Here is a 21,566-nt window from a genome sequence, read left to right as displayed (position 1 = left end):
AGTGAAAGATTCCTAAATTTCCTGGAAAAAAAAAAAAAAAAAAGATCAAGGAGTGAGGACATTGGGAATGATAGTAAGAGGATTTTAACGAAAAAGAAGAAAGGACAAATACACTGCTCTAAAATAGTATACACAAAGTTCCCTTTGACTTGTGCCCTTGCAGTCATTGGTGTGTGTTAACATCCAGTGTGTTCCAGGCTCTGGGAACGTATAAATTTGTTATTATAAAAGGCACAGATGGGAGTGGGGGGGGCGGGGAATTTGTAGGCAGGGAGGCGCAGGGGGTGCTTGCTGGGCAAACATTCCGAATGTTTGAAGATTCAGAAGACGCATATCCCTGTGCCCTTCTTTTTTAAAAAATTATTTGAAGACAGTCACAGCTAAGACAAATCATATCAAAATGAAAGACTTCAGAATTTGGAGGCCGTGGTGGAAAGAATTAGTGATCATTCCCTACTCATTTTGAACGCAAACTAATGAATGACGCAACCTGGGCTGATGCTGCTCTACGTGACTGTCCTCAGCTGCCCCCCTTCTGGTTTCTTCTCTTTAACTCATGCATGAAAGTCGACTAGGCTTACAATGCTTGTCACACTTTTCTTTGAAAAGCCCATTGATGATGTTCTGTTGTTTTCTGGCATTATAGCAGAAGACACGTCTAAGACCAGGCTAATTTTTGTTCTCTTGTAGGTTTTGTTTTTCTGCCTGGGTGCTTCTGTTTTTTAATTTATCCCTGTAATTCAGAAAGAAAATTACCTCAGTATAGAAATACATCTATCCAGCGACTTCATGCTAGCAAAACTTCAAGTTTAATTTCTACATGACTGGCTCAATTTTTACTGTCATTCTGGTGCTTCCTGTTTCTAATATGGGTTTTCTTATTGCACTTCTAATTTTCTGGAATTTACCTCACTGACCTTCCTTTACCTCTCATTTCCTTAATTTCCTTATATTCTCTTCCTTTTCACAGGAGCCATGTTTTCTTGTATACCTTTAAGGATGTTAAAAGTTTCCTACATTTTAATCTGATCCTTATGGTAGCTTCTGCCCAAAGTACTGGGTCTTTTGTTTGATTTTCAGTTCCTCACAGTGGATCCCTGGGTCAATGAGCAGTATTTACCAGAAGGCCTGCAAAATGGATTGCCCTTGATTCTTTACTTGGATGTGGTCACAGCCCCATCTTGCTGCCCCAGCTGGGATACTGAAACATCTGCTCTTTGCTAAGTCCATTGGCCTAGCTGTCTTTCAGGTGCAGCCAGCTTATCTGTCTTCAGCTCTACAAATGTCCCATTACCAAGGTTCTCCTTGCCACCTTCTCTCAGGAACAAAAATATGAAATCTCTTTAGTATAGCAGTGGTCCAGTGGCCCCAACCTATGGTGTTTAAAACTTGCTCAGCTGGGTGCAGTGGCTAACGCCTATAATCCCAGCACTTTTTGGGAGGCTGAGGTGGGCAGATCACTTGAGGTCAGGAGTTCAAGACCAGCCTGGCCAACATGGCAAAACCCCGTCTCTGCTAAAAATACAAAAATTAGCCGGGCTTGGTAGTGGGCGCCTGAAATCCCAGCTACTCGGGAGGCTGAGGCAGAAGAATCACTTGAACCTGGGAGGTGGAGGTTGCAGTGAGCCGAGATGGCACCACTGCACTCCAGCGTCAGTGACAGAGCAAAACTCTGTCTCAAAAAACAACAACAACAAAAACTCTTGCTCAATGTGTGCAGGATCAGCAGTGTGCAAAAATGTTTTTAAATGTTCTTAGATAACTTCAGTGTATTTTTCTTCTTGAAATATGTTTGACAAATGGCTTTTTTTTTTTTTTTTCTTTCATGAGTGGAAAAGATCCTGGATACATCAATAGAGTCCAGTGTTACAGGCAAAAATATATACACACACACGTTGAAAACAGAATTTAACAAACCCCTGTAAAACTGTAAAGCCCTCAGTAGTTTTTTCTTTGGAAGCAGGCATATTTGGACAGCAGCAGTCAAGAACTTCACAGACTTTCCACTGAATGGAACTCTAGACTTAGACAAGGCCTGGCCTACCTCGTTTTCCAGCTGTGTGGCAGTCCCCTAATCTCAGGCAGTTCGGTTTCCACTTTATGCATACTTGGCTTTCCATAGAGTGGTGATATCAAGTGAGGTCTTACCAGGAAAACACTTTTTTAAATGTCTAGAACTATGAAACTAATGCCTGAAGTGCAGAGTGAGACAGTTCACTATTGTAAGTTCTGTCACATATTAGTGGAAATCTAAAAGTGGTTACAGCTTGTAACTCCTTTGACACCACACCCACCTCATTTTGACACCACAGGACAGCTGCTGTTCTGAGATAAGCTCACATACTGCTTAAATAATCGTGAAATTTATTCTAACAGCTTATTTCAGGGACTTGTGCCAATTTCAAGTGATATTAGAAACTAACAAGTAGATCATGTGACTGAATGCTTATGTGCAAAACAACTAACCAAGTTAAAAACTGAATAGTAGGGTTTTTCTTTTTTGTTTGTTTTTGTTAAATAGTGGGTATTAAATAGAGGAAAGAAGTCTGTTAAACATACACAGGATCCTGAATCAGAAAATTGAGGACTAGATTTTTTCAATAGTGTCTAATGCTCTCTACTAAAATCCTTGCGTTTCAGCATCTGTAAAACTGCCATGCCCGTGCTTCTGCCCTGTTCAGCTCAAAGCTGTGAGGCTAGTATGAGATAATATAATATGCTCATGGGGTTTTCTGAATGTTGTAAAATGCTGCGCAACTGTGTAATGTGTCAGTAATTGAAAAAAAAAGACATGGCATCTTTTATTTTTATTAAATTTTATTTTTAGGGCTGCTTTAGGTTCACAGCAAAGGTAAGCAGAAAGAAGTGAGCTGCATGTATCCCTTGTTTCCACGCGTACCCCACTGTCACTGTGCAGCACAGTGGTACACTTGTTACCATCTTAAACCTACATGGACACATCATTAGCTCTCAGTGCCCATAGTTTACCTTAGGGTTCGCTCTTGGCGGTACACATTGTGTGGATTTTGACAAGCGCATAATAGTATCTATCTACCATTATAGTAGTTTCACAATACATGGCATCTTTAAGTACTCATTAACAATTACCATTTGAGTGAGGCTGTGTGCCTTGTACCCCTCTAAGGACTTCTCCTGTCATTTAATCTTCACAATATCTGTAGGAGGGAGGATATGTGATCCCAAACCCCCAGGGAGTCAAAGATGAAGGCCAAGAAACAAACCCACCACACTACCACCTCTCTATGCCCCTCCCTCCCTCCCTCCCATCCCGTTTTTAGTTTCTTTGAAGACACAATCTCGCTCTGTCACCCAGGCTGGGGTGCAGTGGCACGATCTCGGCCCACTGCAACCTCCGCCTCCCAGGTAGCTGGGATTACAGATGCCCGCAACCACGCAAGGCTAATTTTTGTATTTTTAGTAGAGACGGGGTTTGACCATGTTGGCCAGGCTGGTCTCGAACTCCTGATCTCAAGTAATCTGCCCGTCTCAGTCTCCCAAAGTGCTGGGATTACATGTGTGAGCCACCGCGCCTGGCCCCCAGTTTCGTTTCTTTTTTCCTTTTCTTCTTTCCTTCCTTCCTTCTCTCTCTCTTTCTCTCTCTCTTCCTTCCTTTTCTTTCTTTTCTCTTTCTTTCTTTTTTGAGATAGAGTCTCACTCCGTTGCCCAGGATGGAGTGCAGTGGCACGATCTCGGCTCACTGCAACCTCCGCCTCCCAGGTTGAAGCGATTCTCCTGCCTCAGCCTCCTGAGTAGCTGGGATGACAGGTGTACACAACCACACCCGGCTAATTTTTGTATTTTTAGCAGAGATGGGGGGGGTCTCACCATGTTGGCCACCCTGGTCTCGAACTCCTGACCTCAGGTGATCTGCCCGCCTCGGCCTCACAAAGTGTTGGGATTACAGGCGTGAGCCACGTGCCCGGCCCCCAGTTTCTTTATGTGCAGATAAGGCTTAGGAAAAAAAAAAAAAAAAGCATCCTCTTACTGTCAATGCGATTGCATTTCTGTAGCAGGAAGTCAGAACTACTTGATGGAATTTTGAACTCTCCTTTCGGAACCTGCAGGAGATCAAAGATAAACTGGGCTTTAAAAAATGTTTCACTTATTAGTTCTTTCCACATCCAAACACTGCGAATCTGTCCTCCCAGGACTGCTCCACAGACCCCCTCCTGCCCTTTTCCCTTCACTTCTAGCACTTCAATGACAAATGCCACCTGTCTTGATGTCCTCCTCTTTTCATCTGCTAACCCTGTCCTGCCAGGATCTCATTCTTCCCTGGCCCCTCTTTACCTGGCTTCCTGTGTATGCCCGGGTACCGCGCCTGTGCACAGTGTCTGGTGCTCAGGCATATTGCATCAAAGCAGAATTAAGCCCCTGAGCAGCCAGGACAAGGTCTGACAACACGTGTTAAATCCAGTAATTGTTGCTCGCTATAAATGTGACTATTCACAGTGCTGTCCAGTCACATCTTCAAGTAAGGTTGGGTTCCCAGTTCAGCACCAGAATGAAAACTGCATTAGTCACCACCCTTCAGCATTCCCAGCAGTACAGCACGCTGGGGAGAAGGGTGAGGGGTGATTTATTATACAGTTCTGCGGTAACGCCCAGCTCTTAAGAACTGCCTAGCTGAACCACAAAAGAAGAATGAAAATGGATGTAGATGTCTGGCATCGGAACGATCACTCTGCATTTGAGAGCATAAGCTCCCCGTGCAGGGCTGACATGCGTCCTTAAGCGTCACCGCCTATGATGATGTTTGTCACGGTATTTAAGCAGAGGGTGACGCTGCACCTTGCCCGGGGGCAGGTGGCGAAGCTACGGCGCATCCGGGGTCAGCTCATCTGAGGTCACTGCTCCCGCCCTCCCTCCCGCCAGCTCCCCGACGTCACACCGACTCCGTCCCCGGCGGTGACGACATTCCTCCCGGGTTCTGCGCCCCGCAGCGTAGTAACCCCACGGCAGGCGACCGTGCGCAATCCAGCTGGTAGCACCCCGGCGTTGAGCGGCAAAACCCCGCCCCGAGCGGCTTGCCCCGCCCCCTGCCCGTCACTCACTCAGCCCACCCAATGGTGGCCGTGGGGGGCGGGGCTAGGCCTGAAAGCGCCGTGCGCCGAAGCTTGTGGCGTCAATCCGCCCGCCGTGTCCATGGAGAGAGGCTGAGGTGGCCGACCTTCGGCCCGAGGCAGCGGGGCGCCAGGACGGCGAAGATGTCGGCTTCCTTAGTCCGGGCAACTGTCCGGGCTGTGAGCAAGAGGAAGCTGCAGCCCACCCGGGCAGCCCTCACCCTGGTGAGTGCTCGCGGTGCGCGGTGGGGCCCGTGACATTGCCCGTGTCCGCCCCGTGCAAGGGGAGGTCACTGCGGCCGGGAGCGGGGCCGCAGGGGCGCGGACACGTCAGACCTCGGGGCTGCCCCGACCTGCAGCACAGCCTCGCCGCCCCTTCCCCTTCGGCCCTTCTTTGCAACGATAAACAAGTCCCGGGCGGGGCTGCTCTTTGGCCCCCGGAAACTACGTTTCCCGGCAGGCCGCGCGGCAACCGCGTGCGGGCCTGAGGGGAGCCCGGGGGTGGGCGTCCCCGGGGGTCGATCGCTTCCACGCTCCAGCCGGCATGCGCTGTTCGGCCCCTCCGGTTGAGCTGAGGCTGAACGTGCCCGGTGCCGGGGGTGCTCAACGGTGGCCCAGAGTCCTATCCTGGAGGTGCGTGGGGTGGGGAGGGACGAGGTTTGCCGAAGGACCGCTGTGTCAGGGCGACAGCGTTCGCAGAGGGCGAGCCCAGCGGCAACAAAGCCCCCTGCTGCTGCCGAGGTCACGGCCGCGGCGCGCAAAGCGTTACTTACCGGTGTCCTGGGTGGTTGAGGCCTTTGAAACTCCCTCTGTGCCTCCAGCAAGCCTAGGCTCTTAGGACAAAAGATGATTTCCCGGAGTGAGTTTAAAGCGTTTTCTGGGTGAAAGGTCAAACACTCAGGGCACCAGAGTACAACCATTGATTACTTAGAGGATTCACTGAGCTCGGTGTTCCAGCTGCACCGTGCAGGTTTTAGTGGAAGGAAAATCCCATAACATAAAATTAGCCCCTTTAAAGGGTTCGGTGCCATTTAAGACATTCACAGTGTCGTGCAACCATCACTTCTATCTAGTTCCAAAATATTTTCACCCCAAAAGAAAAACTTATGATCACGTTCCTACATATACTCCCCTCTTAGTTAAGGAGACGACTTTATGCAACCATTGACTTAGAGACTGGAAAAAAAAAACGATTTAAATTGATTCATGGATTCTTTTGCATGTAATGCCAAAAGGGCCTATTACCAGAAAATAAGTTTGTAGCAAAGTAGAAGAAAATTGTGATCAGGTGAGAGAATTTATTTTTATAATCAATTTTTTAGGCCTTTGATGTTACTCTGATTATATATGGCACTACTAGTGTACTGATTACGTATCATTCTATATTACCTCTTTTCTGTAGGAGCAAGTAAATTTTCATACACCATGGGATGTAGAATTAAACAAGGTTTTAAGAACTAGAGGGCACAACTCCATTCTTTGTGTCTCTTTGAATCTCAGTAAGAGTTATTCAGAATTCTTCCACTGGTAATGGTAGATCCAGGAAGAGCCAGAAGGTTCAGGAACAGTTTTTGCCTTCTATTTTTTGCTTTTTAGCAACTCTAGCAACTCTATTAACTGATTTTTTTTTTTTTTTTTTTTTTTTTTGGAGACAGGGTCTCACTCTGTCTCCCAGGCTGTAGTTCAGTGGTGCAATCATGGCACACTACAGCCTCAACCTCCTGGGTCCAAGCGATCCTCCCACCTCAGGCTCCCAGGTCTCTGGGACCACCGCTGTGCACCATCATGCATGCACCTAGGGTCTCCCTGAGTTGCCCAGGCTGGTCTCGAACTCCTGGGCACAAGCAGTCCACCAGCTCAGGCTCCCAGTGTGCAGGGATTACAGGTGTGAGCCACCATGCCTGGCCCTGATGTCTTTCTCCATCACCATTTGACATGTTACCTTTTCCTTCAGAATTTCTTTTTTTTTTTTCTTTTTCTTTTTTTTTTTTTTTTTTTCCTTTTTTTGAAACGGTGTCTCCCTGGGTCCCCAGGCTGGAGTGCCATGGTGTGATCTCGGCTCACTGCAACCTCCACCTCCTGAGTTCAAGCAACTCTCTGCCTCAGCCTCCCTAGTAGCTGGGATTACAGACGCCCGCCACCATGCCTGGCTTGCTTATTTATTTATTTATTTATTTTTTTTTTTTTTTTTCTTTTCTTTTCTTTTCTTTTCTTTTCTTTTCTTTCTTTTCTTTCTTTTCTTTTCTTTCTTTTCTTTCTTTCTTTCTTTCGTATTTTTAGTAGAGATGGGGTTTCACCATCCTGACCAGCCTGGTCTTGGACTCCTGACGTCATGATCCACCCACTTCAACCTCCCAAAGTGCTGGGATCACAGGCGTGAGCCACGGCGCCCGGCCCTTCCTTCAGGATTTCTGAGTCAGGTCCTTCCTCTCCATTCCTAGTAATTTAGAAAGATCTGCTGTGTTTCAGGACAAATGAATGAGTTATACAGTTCCCAGCCTACAGGGACACAGTCGCAGGCCAAGCCTTTGCCACCTCTTTGGTCTCTCTCCGCACTTGCTCCCCTCTGCTTCAGTACATGTTATCATAGCAGTTCTCAGTTCACAGGGTTGCCATGTTGCCTGACTCAGCTGTTCTGGTTAACTTGCAGGAGACTACTGTCTGAACTGTGTCGTCCTACTTACAGTATGGCTGACTTTAGAAGCTCTTTTCTCTGTGGTCTTAGAAGCTGTACCAGAGAGACGGCACATCAGTGCTGTTTTCCGCACAGTCTGTGTTGGTGGGCTTGCAGTCATTTTAGTTCCAGCATTCGTGCCCTAGTCAGGACACTATGGCCTGTATTGCTCTTTGTGCATAGTTTAACATCAGCATGTATCATCAAGTGCAAAAATATTGATGCAGTCAAAGGCCTAATGAGTGGAGACAGATAAGAGCAAACAAAAGTATACGTAATTTAGTAAAACTGATCGGAAGAGATAAATGTTACTTGGGTCTAATAAGTGGAGACAGATAAGAACAAACAAAAGTATACCTAATTCAGTAAAACTGATCAGAAGGGATACATGTTACCTGGATATATAAATTTTGATATTAGGAATTTGACATGTTGCAACATTTAAAAAGTGCTGTGTCTGTGGAGTCTACCAGATGTCAGCAAAAGGCTAGGAAAAGTAATTGATAATATAACACAGTTCAGTGGTGTCAGTATCAGATTATCTACGTCTTCCCTATTTCCCTACATATCTAGAAGTTGACAAGTGGAATTGAACTTGCAGGAGCCAGATGTGATTAAAGAATTGAAGAGTAAAGGCTGCCCTGCTTGCAGACAGATTTATTTCCATCATTGTACAAGTCAGAGCAACCCTAATTTGTAGGATTGGGGTGGGTCACAGCTGTGCGTTAAAACTCAACCAAGTTCTGTGAGAGAATGATGATGCTGTTAGAGAATGATGATGCTGCGAGAGAATGATGATGCTGTGAGAGAATGATGATGCACAGCCACGATCATTCTTGATGAATTCATTGTGTACAGAAGGTGCCTTAGGGCTTCACTTTCTATTGGAGTCCAGTTGAGAAGCTAGGAAATGCTTAATGCTCAGTAAGGAAGTGTGTGTTAGTTCACTGAACTAGAACCAGGAGTCCTTTCGAACAGTGACCAAGCACTAAGATTTCTGTCCGAAGGCAATTTGGGAAATACTACACAAGAAGCACTGGAAGTAGCCTAGCAGTCTAACAGTGAAAGAATGGTTAAGTACATGAGAATAGATCCTGTTGGTGAAGGATGTAGTCTCTGTAAATTATGATTTTTTTAAGTTTTAGAGTTGTAACTCTTCATTCTTTGACTTATGCTGTGCAAATTATTTAATCTTTAATACCTAAATCACAATAGCAGGAATTAAAAGATGATACATTTAAACCATTAAACACTTAGAAGGTGTTCAGTAAATGGTGAATATATTTTTATTACCATGTATGAAATGAAAAACAATTGTTAAATTGTTTAAATGGAGGCTGCAAAATTATGTATATATGCCGTGATTACAAACCTTTTTCTTTTTAGAGACAGGATCTTCCTCTGTCACCCAGGCTCATATGCAGTGGCATGGTCATGGCTCACTGCAGCCTCAAACTCCTGGACTCAAGCAATCCTTTCACCTCAGCCTCCCAAGTAACTGGGACTACAGGCACATGTCACCATGCCTGCTAATTTTTATTTTTTTTAAATTAAAAATTTTTTTAATTTATTGTAGAGACAGGGTCTTGCTCTGTTGCCCAGGCTGGTCTCAAACTCCTGGCCTGAAGCCATCCTCCCACCTTGGTCTCCCAAAGTGCTGGCATTACAGGCATGAGCCACCACACCTGGCCTACAAATATATATATATGTGTGTGTGTGTGTGTACATATATATATAAAATATTTGTATATTATATGTGTTTTGGGTGTGTGTATACACACATACACAAATAAGACAAAAGAAAAACAACACTCTAATGCCAGCTGTGGCTGTTGAACAATGGGTTTAATAAAATACACTATACTTGTTCACTGGCTCTCTTTATTTACCGTCTTTTGTTCCCCCAGAAAATTGATATGTTGACATTAAAATGCCATGTTTGTAATGAAATTAAAGTAAGTTGTTGGCACATGTTTAGAACGCATAATCACAGAATTAACTTTGGGTTTTAATTGAATTTTGTTTTCTTAAACAGCAAAAAATGAAATTTGCCTGGGGAGTTACTTAAAGAAATACAGGATTGAGAATGAAAAGTTTCTCCTACAAGGATTAGAAATTGTATTGCTATGAAGTAGTGATAAAACATTCATCTACAGTGCCTTTTCCCATAATTTTAACAGCAGAAACATCTTGGAAATATTTATGTTTTTTAATTTGGCCAAAATATCTTACCTCAAAGATAACCTGTCACTTTAACTCATATTCCTGTGATTTGCATTCAGGAAGCTCTTAAATTTTAAAACATGGGCCAAGTCTCAGGTAAGCTATAGTCATTAATAGTACATAAATTTCTTGAGAATTACATGTTTCTTAGTACTGGGAAGTGCACTGGTACTGGCATTCTGCGAGGCCCTGCAGCATGCTGTGTAGTTGAAGATTTTATGCTGTTTCTCTCATGAATTTTCCCTAAGCACAAAGTTGCCAGAGTATGTAGACTTAAAGCAGGGTAGGATTCTTAGCCTCTCCCTGATAATGAGACACACAAAAAGTACTTTTTATAGCTCAATTTTTTTAAGTCCCAGCTGTTCCCTGTTTAACGACTCTCACTTGTTCTGAAAATCAGATCAGTCACTTTGAAAGTCGTAAGAACCTTTTCCCTTGGTTGAGTACTCACCTGGGTTATCCATCATTAGTAACACCCTCCCAATGAAGTAGGTTTGGTTTTGGTCTGAGACAGGAAAATTAAGACACATGTTTAGTTCCTGTAACAACAGCTTCCCAGGCACACAGGTTCCTGTTGAATGTTACTTTTCCCTTAAAGAGCCCTTCAGTATAAGATGTAAACATGAGCAACTTTGTGATAAGTAGACCAATCCACACGAATTGTTTTCATTTACTGTATTTAAGTGTTTCCTGCTAAAAGTTGAGAAAATAAGAAAGTAGATGACTTTGTAAAACCAAATTAGATAATTTAGAAAACCACTTGGAGATAAAAAAAAAAAATTATATATTTGGGGCTGGTAAACGGAGTAGTGTAGCAGGCATGTTTGTTTTGTTTAGATCATGCAATGGTGTGCCCGTCTGTGCCTTTGATCTACTCACATTAAATCAAGACCACGTTTAAGATTTTAGTTCCAGCAGGTATTTTCCATGGCTATGCTTTTTGTTTTTTGTTTTTTGGAGACAGAGTCTCACTCTGTTTCCCAGGCTGGAGTGCAGCAGCAGGATCTCAGCTTACTGCAACCTCCGCCTCCCGGGTTCAAGCGATTCTCTTGCCTCAGCCTCCTGAGTAACTGGGATTACAGGCACGTGCCACCATCCTCAGCTAATTTTTGTATTTTTAATAGGGACGGGGTTTCACCATGTTGACCAGGCTGGTCTCAAACTCCTGACCTCAAGTGATCCTTCCACCTCAGCCTCCCAAAGTGTTGGGAATATAGGCATGAGCCACCCCGCCCAGCCAAGCTCTGCCTTTTTGAAAGAAACTTACAGAAAGCTATTTTTATTTGACGGTAAATGATTAATTTATTCAGCATGCACATAGGAAAATATTGTGAAAATTTGCAAGTGGTTGATAAGAAAGCTAGCTTTTATTGACAATCATTTAGAACAGGGGTCCCCAGTCCCTGTGGTACACACTGGTACTGGTCCATGGCCTGTTAGGAACAGGGCCTCACAGCAGGAGGTGAGAGCAGCCGACCAGCCAAGCATTACCACCTAAGCAAGCTCCACCTCCCGTCAGATCATCAGCGGCATTAGAGTCTCATAGGAGTGTCAACCCTAGTGTGAACTGCAGGTGTGAGAAGCTAGTTTGTGTGCTCCTTATGAGAATAATGCCTGATGATCTGTCACTGTCTCCCATCACCCCTAGATGGGACCATCTAGTTGCAGAAAAACAAGCCCAGGACCCCCACTGATTGTACATTTTGATGAGTTGTATAATTATTTTATTATATATTACAATATAATAATAGAAATAAAGTGCACAATAAATGTAGTGCACTTGAATCATCCAGAAGCCATTCCCCTTATCCGTGGGAAAATTGTCTTCCTCGAAACCAGTCCTTGATGCCAAAAACATTTGGGACCACTGATTTAGAAGGGTAATGAGCACTTTTAAAAATAATAACTATTTTTATAACTATTTAAAGTTGGTATTCTGTGACTCAAAAAACAAAAACAAAACCATAATCCTGCTCTTTCCGTTTTCTCCTTCCGCCCCCTGCGTGCTACTCCCTGCGTTGTAGGACTGCTTGCCTCCTTTTCTGATAGAACCATGGGAAAAGGCCTTTAGAGGCCACCTACTGGCGGTGGTTTGTTTGTTTGTTTGTTTACAGTGACATGCAATAAGAAATGTATATACACAGATACTGTATATTAATAATTGAATTAAAAGTTTTACTAAACAGTATTCACTTTAAGTGCAGTGCATTGTTTTCTATTTTAAATTTTTAAGACATGTTGGTCTTCACATTCTTAATTACTTTCATGCCCTTCTAAACTGGGTCTATACTGTGTTTAAACATGCTCATCTAACTGAATGCCCACCCCGACAGGGCAGGAGAGTACACTCTAGGGCCATCCATTGGGCTGGCTCCTCCAGGTGTCCGTCCTGGCCTCAGTTTACTACCAAGTCTTAGGTCGTAATATCTAGACTTTGAGACTTCAGAAGCAGTCTCAACGACTTTACTATACAGTAAAATGTCAGTACAAAGAACTGAAGGGCCTGCAGAGCACTGCCAGCTAGAGGAGCTGATAAAGTAGGAGGGACACACGTAATCTCTTCATTATGATGTACTCTCATCATCATAATAATACTTGGCTTTTTTGTGCCTGACTGTCCTGAATGCTTTTCATGAGTTTAAATATTTAATCCTCGCAAGAATCCTGAGGTGGAGAAACTCTTATCCCTGTTTCATCAGTAAGGGACTAGAAGTCAGAGAAGCCACATAGGGTGACTACCCTGGAGGCCCAGCTAGGAAGTGGGCCAGGAATGCTGGAGAACAGCCTCCTTCCCAAGGAAGTGGAGTTGGTAATGCCGACCTAGTTCACACCAACTCTGATGTCTTTCTCATTTTGACGCCCACCCGAGCTATGTTAAACAGCATTTCTCCTGGGAAACAGCTCCTCCTTGTTCTTATTTCTGTTATTGACTAGCTTAGTTTTCTTCATCTAGATCTCCTGAGATGTTGGTTTAATCCACGTTGGAAAAAATCTGTGTCAGCATGTGGTGGGACTGGTGCAAGAAGCATACCCTGGGTTATTTTATGCTGGTAACACTGTTTCCTCAAGCTATGCATTTTGATGGATTAGAAATGGATTGTGAGTAAGAAAAAAAAAAGCGTAGGACGAATAATCAACAGGAAAAACACCTGAAGGTTGGCATTCCCAGTGAGATATTTGATTCCTTCATTGGCTCTTTGTCGTTGGCAGCATGCTGGTTGCTGGGCATAGAGTTGGTGCACAAAATAGATGCTGCCCAGAAAAATAGCATTTGTGATGTGAGTGAATAGCACCTTAGAGAGAAGGACAGGGAACCAACCTGAACTGAGGAGCAAGATTAAAAGGATGTTGCTAGCAGATATTTTTTAAAATAAAGAGGGTATTTTGAATTCAATATAGTTTATGTGTTTCTATATAAAGTCCATAAGGTAACCTGGGAAGAATGGAACCTAAAGTTATCACATGAATTTGTTAAAGACAGACTTACAAAGACTGATAAATAAGAGGCTTTGAAGAACAAGTTTTGTAGCTAAAAACATCATTTTCTTTTTTTCAGACACCTTCAGCAGTAAACAAGATAAAACAACTTCTTAAAGATAAGCCTGAGCATGTAAGTAAAACCAGTTAATTATTCAGTAAAAACCTGAAGCTGTATTTCAAAATAAATTTATCCTGTGATATACAGTATTATTTCATTTAGGGGTTTTTATTTAAAAGGTAAAATATACTCAGATTTCTTAAAAATTCAAATAATACAAAAGGGCATTTAACTAAAAGGAAGTCATTCTTTCTTCCAAGAAGCAACCTCTTTTGTGTCCTTCCAGGAGTAATGTATACATTTGAAGTGGCTGGACCTGATTTTCTCAGCCTCCTCACAGTTGACACTTTAGGACAGATTGTAGAATGTTTGACAGCATCTCTGGCCTCTGTCCACTAGATACCAGTAGTAACCCTTCTTTGCCACAACAAAGAATCCACATATGTGGAACCCACCAATACGGAAAGGTGACTGTATAGAGTAGAAGTATTGTGAGTACCATTTCACCAGCAGTTCCTGATTCTACAAAGCTTTGGTTGTCACAACCAAAAATGTCTCCCTGAGGGCAACCACTGGCCTAGACTGGGCTTGTTATTCTTGTATGTGTCTCTTCCTACCATAAATGTTTTCATTACACTTTGCTTTTTACCCTTAATAATGTGGCTTGAAGATATTTCCATATCATTATGTAATGATCTGCCTCCCTTTCTTGGCTGCATGTAGAGTATATTCTATTGAACAAGTTCGATTTCTTTAACCAGTCCCCATGTTAAAGGGTCGTTTTCATTCAGTGCTGCCACAAACACCGTTCAGCAACTATTTAGTGGCTGCAGTGTGTCAGGCTCATTGTTCTAGACCTGTAAGCATGGCTTAGTTCACCTACATAGGATCCATTCCTATATATAAAATTGTTGAGCTAAGAGTGTGTGTATCATCTGAATTGTACATTGTTAGTTGCCGATGGAATGCTGTCAATCATTTCAAGTAATGGACTATCAATATTTAATAATTAGACTGTGGATTGATATCTGGTTTCTGTTGTTAACCTACGTTAGAATGTAATGGAAGTTCTCAAACCTGCCTTTTAAAATTATTAAATTTCAGAGGATATCAGTGTTCTGATTCAATTTGGATAGACCAATGACTAGAGTACAAATTGGCCTAATGAAACAAGAATTTAGCTTTGCAGAATCAGGAACTGCTGGTGAAATAGTACTTACAATACTTTTACTGTATACAGTCACCTCTCCGTATCTGTGGGTTCGGCATACATGGATTCAGTCAACCACAGGTCAAAAATATTTGGGAAAAAAATAGAAGGTTGCATCTGTATTAAACATGTACAGACTTTTATTCTCCAAACAATACAGTATAACAACTATTTATGTAGCATTACATTATTAGGTATTCAAGTCATCCAGAAGTTATTTAAAGGACATGGGAAGATGTGTATAAGTTATATACAAATACTGTGCCATTTGCATAAGGGACTTGAGTGTCTGCAGATTTTTGTATACTCAGGTAGTCCTGGAACCAATTTTCAACACATACTGAGGGATGACTATTTAAATGAAAAAGCAGATCAGCCCTAAGACTGAGAACTCAGGTAGATATTGTTCGAATATTGCATTAATGTAAACATCGATATTTTTAAAGTGCTGTTTGGTCACTTTTTTAAACTTCTTTTGTCTGTATTGACTGCAGTCTTTTGCTTTCTGGTATTTGAGACTACACAAGTCTGCACTAGAATTCAGATCCCATTTAGAGAGAGGATTGCCAGGTGATGGACTGTGAACCCTGGTGAATCCTAACCATAAGGAAACATTTCAGAGTATATCTCACAGAACAAGGTAGAGCAAAAACATTTTAGATAAAGTCCCAGGCTGGACAGGGTGGCTCCTGCCTTGTAATCCCAATGCTTTGACAGGCCGAGGTGGAAGCGTTGTTTGAGTCCAGGAGTTCAAGACAAGCCTGGGCTGCATAGTGAGACCCTGTGCTACGAAAAGTAAAAGAAAGTCCATTTTGGTGTGGGGAGGCTACTGTCACTTTATTAGTATAATTGTTTAATCTGTACTACTTTAAAACTAAGTTTATGTTTTCACTTCTTTTTCAGGTAGGTGTAAAAGTTGGTGTCCGAACCAGGGGCTGTAATGGCCTTTCTTATACTCTAGAATATACAAAGACAAAAGGAGATTCTGATGAAGAAGTTATTCAAGATGGTGAGTTTTTAACCAACATTTTCTGGCCACGTTGTTTTGCCTAAAATTGTTAGCCTTGCACAGCACAAAGTAAAAAATAAGGATAGTAGCAGGAATTATGTAAATAATGCTCACGGTGTGTGTAGGCGTTGTTTGATGGAATTTCATGTATTAACTGATGTATACACAACGCTGAATGAGGGTGGTGCCATATTATCCCTGTTTTTCTGATGAAGAAACTGAGGCACAGAGGGGTTAAATAGTTTAAGGTCATAGTAAGTGGCCTAGTAAAGTTCTTTCCAGAGACTGTGCTCTTAGTAACTAATTGGTAAATTATTCTATAAGCTTGTTTTAACTATGAAAGATCATTGTTATGTCCAAAAGGGAACCAACCTTAAACCTCACAGTGAGCCAAGAGTTTCTGTGTAAGCAGCAGTTTTATATCTGTGTCAAATAAGTACAAGTTGGGCATTCCAACCCAAACATCTGAAATCTGAAACACTCCCAAATTCAAAACTTTCAAAGTGGGTGCCAGCATGACACTCAGAGGAACTGCTCATGGGAGCTTTTTGGATTTGGGATGCGCAGGCAGTAAGTATAATGCAGATACAGTCACACATCACTTAACATTGGAGATACATTGGGAGAAATGTGACATTAGACAAATACCCTGGGGTGTACTTACACAAACCCAGATGGCAGAGCCTACCACATGCCTCAGCTAGATGATATAACCTATTGCTCCTAGGCTTCAAACCTGTACTGCATGTGACTGTCCTGAATACTGTGCACAGTTCTAACACAATGGTAAGTATTTGTGTAAACATACCTAAACAAAGAAAAAGTGTAGTAAAATTTCACTGTAAAAGATCAAATGTGGTCGGGTGTGTTAACACAAGCCTGTTGTCCCAGCTACTCAGGAGATTGAGGCAAGAGGATTCCTTGAGCACAGGAGTTCAAGATTGTAGTGTACTGGCCAGGCGTGGTGGCTCACCCCTGTAATCCCAGCACTTTGGGAGGCCAAGGTGGATGGATCACGAGGTCAGGAGTTCACAACCAGCCTGGCCAACATGGTGAAACCCCGTCTCTAATGAAAATACAAAAAATTAGCCAGTGTGGTGGCGCACACCTGTAGTCCCAGCTACTGGGAGGCTGAGACAGAGGAATCGCTTGAACTCTGGGAGGCAGAAGTTGCAGTGAGCCGAGACCGTGCCGTTGCACTCCAGCCTGGGTGACAAGGCGAGACTCCATCTCAAAAAAAAAAAAAAGAGAGATTGTAGTGTACTTTGTTCATACCTGTGAATAGCCACTGCCCTTCATCCTGGGCAACATAGCAAGACCTCTGTCTCTTAAAAAAAAAAAAAAATGAAGAAGGAGAAGAAAATAAAACACGGTACACCTGTATGTGGCACTTACCATGCATGCAGCTTGCAGGACTGGAAGTTGTCTGTGTGAGCCAGTGAGTGAGGAGGGGAGTGGTCAGTGAATGTGAAGCCTAGGACATTACTTTGTAGTACTATAGACCTTATAAACCTTGTACATTTAGTCTTCAGTAATAAATTAACCTTAGTTTACTGAAACTTTTTTACTTTGTAAGCTTTGCGATTTTTTTTTAACTTTTTGACTCTTTTGTAATAACATTAACTTGAAACATACATTGTACAAGTGTACAAAAATTTTTTATGTCCTTATTCTGTAAGCTTTTCCCTATTTTTAATTTTTTCTTTTTTTTTTTTTTTTCTTAATTTTATAAACATTTTAATTAAAAACTAAGACACAAACATGCGTATTAGCTTAGGCCTCCACAGGGTCAGGGTCATCAGTATCCCTGTCTTCCACCTCGTCCTCTCGTCCCATTGCCATCAGGAGCAGTAACACTCATGGAGTTGTCATCTTCTCTGATAACGATGCCTTCTTCTGGATACCTCCTGAAGAACCTTCCTTAGGCTGTTTCACAGTTAACTTTTTTTTCTAAGTAGAAGTACACTCTAAAATAACAATTAAAAGTATAGTATAGTAAATACATAAAGCAGTAACATAAGCATTTATTATCATTATCAAGTATTATGCAGTATACATAATTGAACATGCTTAGACTTTTATACGACTGGTAGTGCAGGTTTGTTTACACCAGCATCACCACAAACACCTGAGTAATGGGTTGTCTTGTGATATTATGGTGGCTACAGCATTGCTAGGCAGTAGGAATTTTCAGCTCCATTATAATCCTTTTTTTTTTTTTTTTTTTTTTTTTTGAGACAAAGTCTCGCTCTCTTGCCCAGGCTGGAGTGCAGTGGTGTGATCTCGGCTTGCTGCTGCAACCTCCGCCTCCCGGGTTCAAGCGATCCTCCCACCTCAGCCTCCCAAGTAGCTGGGATTGTGGCGCCCACCACCATGCCTGGTTCATTTTTGTATTTTTAGTGGAGCTGTATTATCAACTCATGTTTTTGAGGAATCCTGTATTTCCAATTTTTATTAAAAACTATTTAATTATAATTAAATTTAATTTATAATTAAAATTATTTAATTATATTTACCACTGCCCCCTTCTTCCATCCTCTAATCTGTTAAAACCTATCTAAAATAAATAATTTATCTTGTCATTGGAAGTGTGCACTTAGCTTGCAGTTCTTACCTCCATGGGAGAATAAGCCTAGATTCCTAAGTGCGCTTTCTTATTAAACTAAAGTTACTAATCAATAAAGACCTTTTAAAAATATATTATTTTGAAAATTATAACACATTATAAACCTTAAGATTCTCATCTTAAAGAAGAGGTGACTTAATTACATATTGTTTATATTTAGCTAATGGCTCAATTTCTTATAAGGAAGAAAATTTTTTGTTTTGTTTTGTTTTTTTGTTTGTTTTTTGAGACAGAGTCTTGCTCTCTTACCCAGGCTGGAGTGCAGTGGCACAATTATGGCTCACTGTAGCCTCTGTCTCCCCGGCTCAAGCAATCCTCCCACCTCAGCCTCCCGAGTAGCTGAGACTACGGGCACCCACCACCGTGCCCAGCTAATTTTTGTATTTTTAGTGGAGATGGGGTTTTGCCATGTTTCCCAGACTAGAAAGCTTTCTTAAACTGATTGTATTTGTTGGCTGGGCACTGTGACTCACACCTGTAATCCCAGCACTTTGGGAGGCCAAGGTGGGAGGATTATTTGAGCCCAGGAATGCAAGACCAGCTTGAGCCACATGGTGAAACTCTGACTCTCAAAAAATACAAAAATTAGCTGGTCCTGGTGGTGTGTGCCTGTAATCCTGTGGGAGGATCACTTGAGCCTTGGAGGCGGAGCTTGTGGTGAGCCATGATCATGCTACTGCACTCCAGCCGGGGTGACAGAGCGAGACTCTGTGTCAAAAAAAAAGATTGTGTTTACAAAGATGCTGACCTCTACCTGTGTAATTACTAGGGAATAGTACCTGTTTTCCATCCCATAACCAGAAAAAACTATTGTTGTACTGATTGATCTTACTAAAATAGCCCCATTGTATCGCAGTCCTTTGTATATCTTTAAGCTTAAATCTGTGTATCTAGTGTATAGATGTTATTACAGAATTTTCATAAATTTTTTTTCGTTTCATAAAACTCACTGAGAATATACATTTTCTTCACGTTGCAAACTGGAAAAATGAGTGAAGTATAGTGAAAGGTAAATTCTCATTTTGCGTAAAATTGTCATGGGATACTTTCATAAAATTCTCCCCTATTGTGATTGTTTGTGACATAAATTCGTGTGTGGGAAAGAAAGGGCAGACAGGAAACTGAATGCTTAATTCCTTAAGGAAATAATTTAAAATGTTCAAAGCTTCCTGTTTGACTTTTGTCGATAGTCACTATTTAAAGTTCACTTGTGCTTTGAATCAGCGAGTTCCATAAGGCTCCTGGCTTTATATGACACATGCTTTCTTTTCCCCAAGGAGTCAGAGTATTCATCGAAAAGAAAGCACAGCTAACACTTTTAGGAACAGAAATGGACTATGTTGAAGACAAATTATCCAGTGAGTTTGTGTTCAATAACCCAAACATCAAAGGGACTTGTGGCTGTGGAGAAAGCTTTAATATTTGAAATCTCAGGACTCTTCTGGCCGTAGGTTCCAGGAAAGCTCATGGAAGCCTTGCTGCTCACTGCAGAAATCATGTGACTGTCACATGCTGGAAAATAAAGTGATACATCTTGAAAATGAAGCCAGTGTGTTGGATTCCAGAAGAAATGATATTTGTATTCTCTGTAGGGGACAGAAAGTGAGAAGCCATCACGCTCTCTGGATCATGTAGGTCTCTTGCATCCTTTGTTTTAGAACCAGCTTCATTAAAGTTGCCTTCCTGGGCACCTGTCTATCCATTTCCTGAACTGTGTGCACTCCTTAGATCGCTTTTGAATGGCTTGAACATCCCTCAACATTTCTCCCAACCAGATCGGCGACTCCAAAAATCCGAGACAGGACATCCTGACTGCTGGTAGTACCATGGTAGTGCATTGTTTTTCCCACCCAAACTTAACATAGCCTTTTTATACACTTTTATGAAAAATTTCATTGTCAGATGCCTCATTGCATACCCTTTAATAGTACCAGGCAAAGATTTTCTTCAACTATAGTACAGATTAGTTCTGAGTGATGGTATCAAAAGGTAAGAAAGACGCCATCCATTTGTTTTTTAATCCATTTCTTTTGCCACCCTATATGTCTGTTCAGAGAGGGGATCTCAAGCTGACTTTGATTCTTTTAGTTGAGGAGTCTCTTAAAGCCATCTAGCCCACCTCCCTCAATTCCCTATGTGAGGAAGCAAAACCCCAGAGAAGCCAAAGGGCTCCTGTCCACCCCGATTCCACAGGCCGGGGGAGAGTAGGGACTCTACCCCCCACCCCCTTCCTTGTAGGTGACACATGCTCTGTCCTCTGAGGCAGTCAGTGAAGGCAAATGGTCTGACTTCTCTATGTGGTCAACATTTTGATAGAATTTCTTTATAATTTGATAGAGATTATATTATTTTTATTTTATTTTGAGTGGGAAGAATTTTAAAACCTTTTTATGTGAATTACCATCTTGTTTCTTTCACCTTTGAAACTGGATTGTAGCAGAGACATTGTAGCAACCCAGAGTTATGCTTTTGGAATGTGGTCCTCACTGTGCAGGAGAACATGGGGATCCTTTGTTAAAATTCCCAGTGTGCATACACTTTCTGGTTCCTCCGTCCAGTTGCTTAAGTTCTTAGTATTTTAGCCCAACATTTTTATCACCTACTTTTCTTGAAAAGTGTTCCTTTTGTCACTTAGTTACTGATTTTCCTGGGTTTGACATATTAAGTATTCTATGAGATGATATATATGCTTTTTTTGAAAGCTGATTCTCATGAATTCAAAGCTGAGTTCCTTTGTTTCTTTTATTCACTAAAGTAGCTGGCACAAAACACATAAACCTAGAGCGGTAGTTTTATGTAAATGCTCATGAGTTTGTATCGATAATATAATTGTTGATCCACTCATAATTCGTGCAATACTGTATGTATGTAGACATTGAGTTGTCAATTAAAGAAAATGTGGCCTCTTTGTGATCATAAAATTGCCTTGTTGAGGGGAGAGGGTTTGGGACAGCAGCTGCTAAAGCCAATAAAAAAAATGACTGTCCTTTTTGCCGAGACTGCCTGTCACCAGGCGTCTTCTCTGCCTAACACTGTTTCTTCCAGAGTCCGAGCTGCCGATTCTCCACACAGCCCTGGAGAGACCATCTCAGGTGGCTCTCCTCTCCCTGGCTTTGCTAGCCAGGCTTTCCTCCTTGTCCTCCCCCTGTGAGGTCATCCGCCTCCCCGGGCGGCTTCCTCGTGTCCTCAGGACGAGAGCATT

The 21,566-nt window shown here is 42.2% G+C and overlaps 1 protein-coding gene and 1 long non-coding RNA gene across 8 annotated transcripts; one reads left to right on the top strand and one right to left on the bottom strand.

Annotated features, from left to right (window-relative positions):
• Positions 1-18: 18 nt before the first annotated feature.
• LOC111554181 lies at positions 19-5,489 on the bottom strand. The gene is made up of 3 exons (XR_004228438.1): positions 4,913-5,489; positions 4,007-4,079; positions 19-733 (listed from the first exon to the last, which is right to left on the bottom strand). It is a non-coding gene; the product is annotated as an uncharacterized LOC111554181 (long non-coding RNA).
• Positions 4,931-20,067, top strand: ISCA1 (iron-sulfur cluster assembly 1). 7 transcript variants are annotated; one of them, XM_023229559.1, is made up of 6 exons: positions 4,931-5,309; positions 13,538-13,591; positions 15,633-15,738; positions 16,466-16,524; positions 19,642-19,722; positions 19,816-20,054. In XM_023229559.1, exons 1-5 carry the CDS (start codon positions 5,088-5,090, stop codon positions 19,675-19,677), a joined length of 477 nt encoding a protein of 158 aa, XP_023085327.1. In that variant the 5' UTR covers positions 4,931-5,087; the 3' UTR covers positions 19,678-19,722; positions 19,816-20,054. The 7 variants fall into 7 exon arrangements, with proteins under 7 accessions (XP_023085327.1, XP_023085326.1, XP_023085322.1 ...); XM_023229558.1 differs by having other exon boundaries at positions 19,799-20,054; XM_023229554.1 differs by lacking the exon at positions 16,466-16,524 and having other exon boundaries at positions 19,816-20,067.
• Positions 20,068-21,566: the final 1,499 nt, after the last annotated feature.

Source organism: Piliocolobus tephrosceles, chromosome 14 (assembly GCF_002776525.5).
Source record: "Piliocolobus tephrosceles isolate RC106 chromosome 14, ASM277652v3, whole genome shotgun sequence".
Classification (NCBI taxonomy): Eukaryota; Metazoa; Chordata; class Mammalia; order Primates; family Cercopithecidae; genus Piliocolobus; species Piliocolobus tephrosceles.
This window is presented reverse-complemented; position numbering and strand designations above follow the sequence as displayed.

Coding starts and splice junctions, on each gene's coding strand:
- ISCA1 (XM_023229554.1), top strand. CDS start 5,088: ATGGTGGCCGTGGGGGGCGGGGCTAGGCCTGAAAGCGCCGTGCGCCGA. Junction 13,592..15,632: donor TTAAAGATAAGCCTGAGCAT/GTAAGTAAAACC, acceptor CTTCTTTTTCAG/GTAGGTGTAAAAGTTGGTGT. Junction 15,739..19,641: donor TGAAGAAGTTATTCAAGATG/GTGAGTTTTTAA, acceptor CTTTTCCCCAAG/GAGTCAGAGTATTCATCGAA.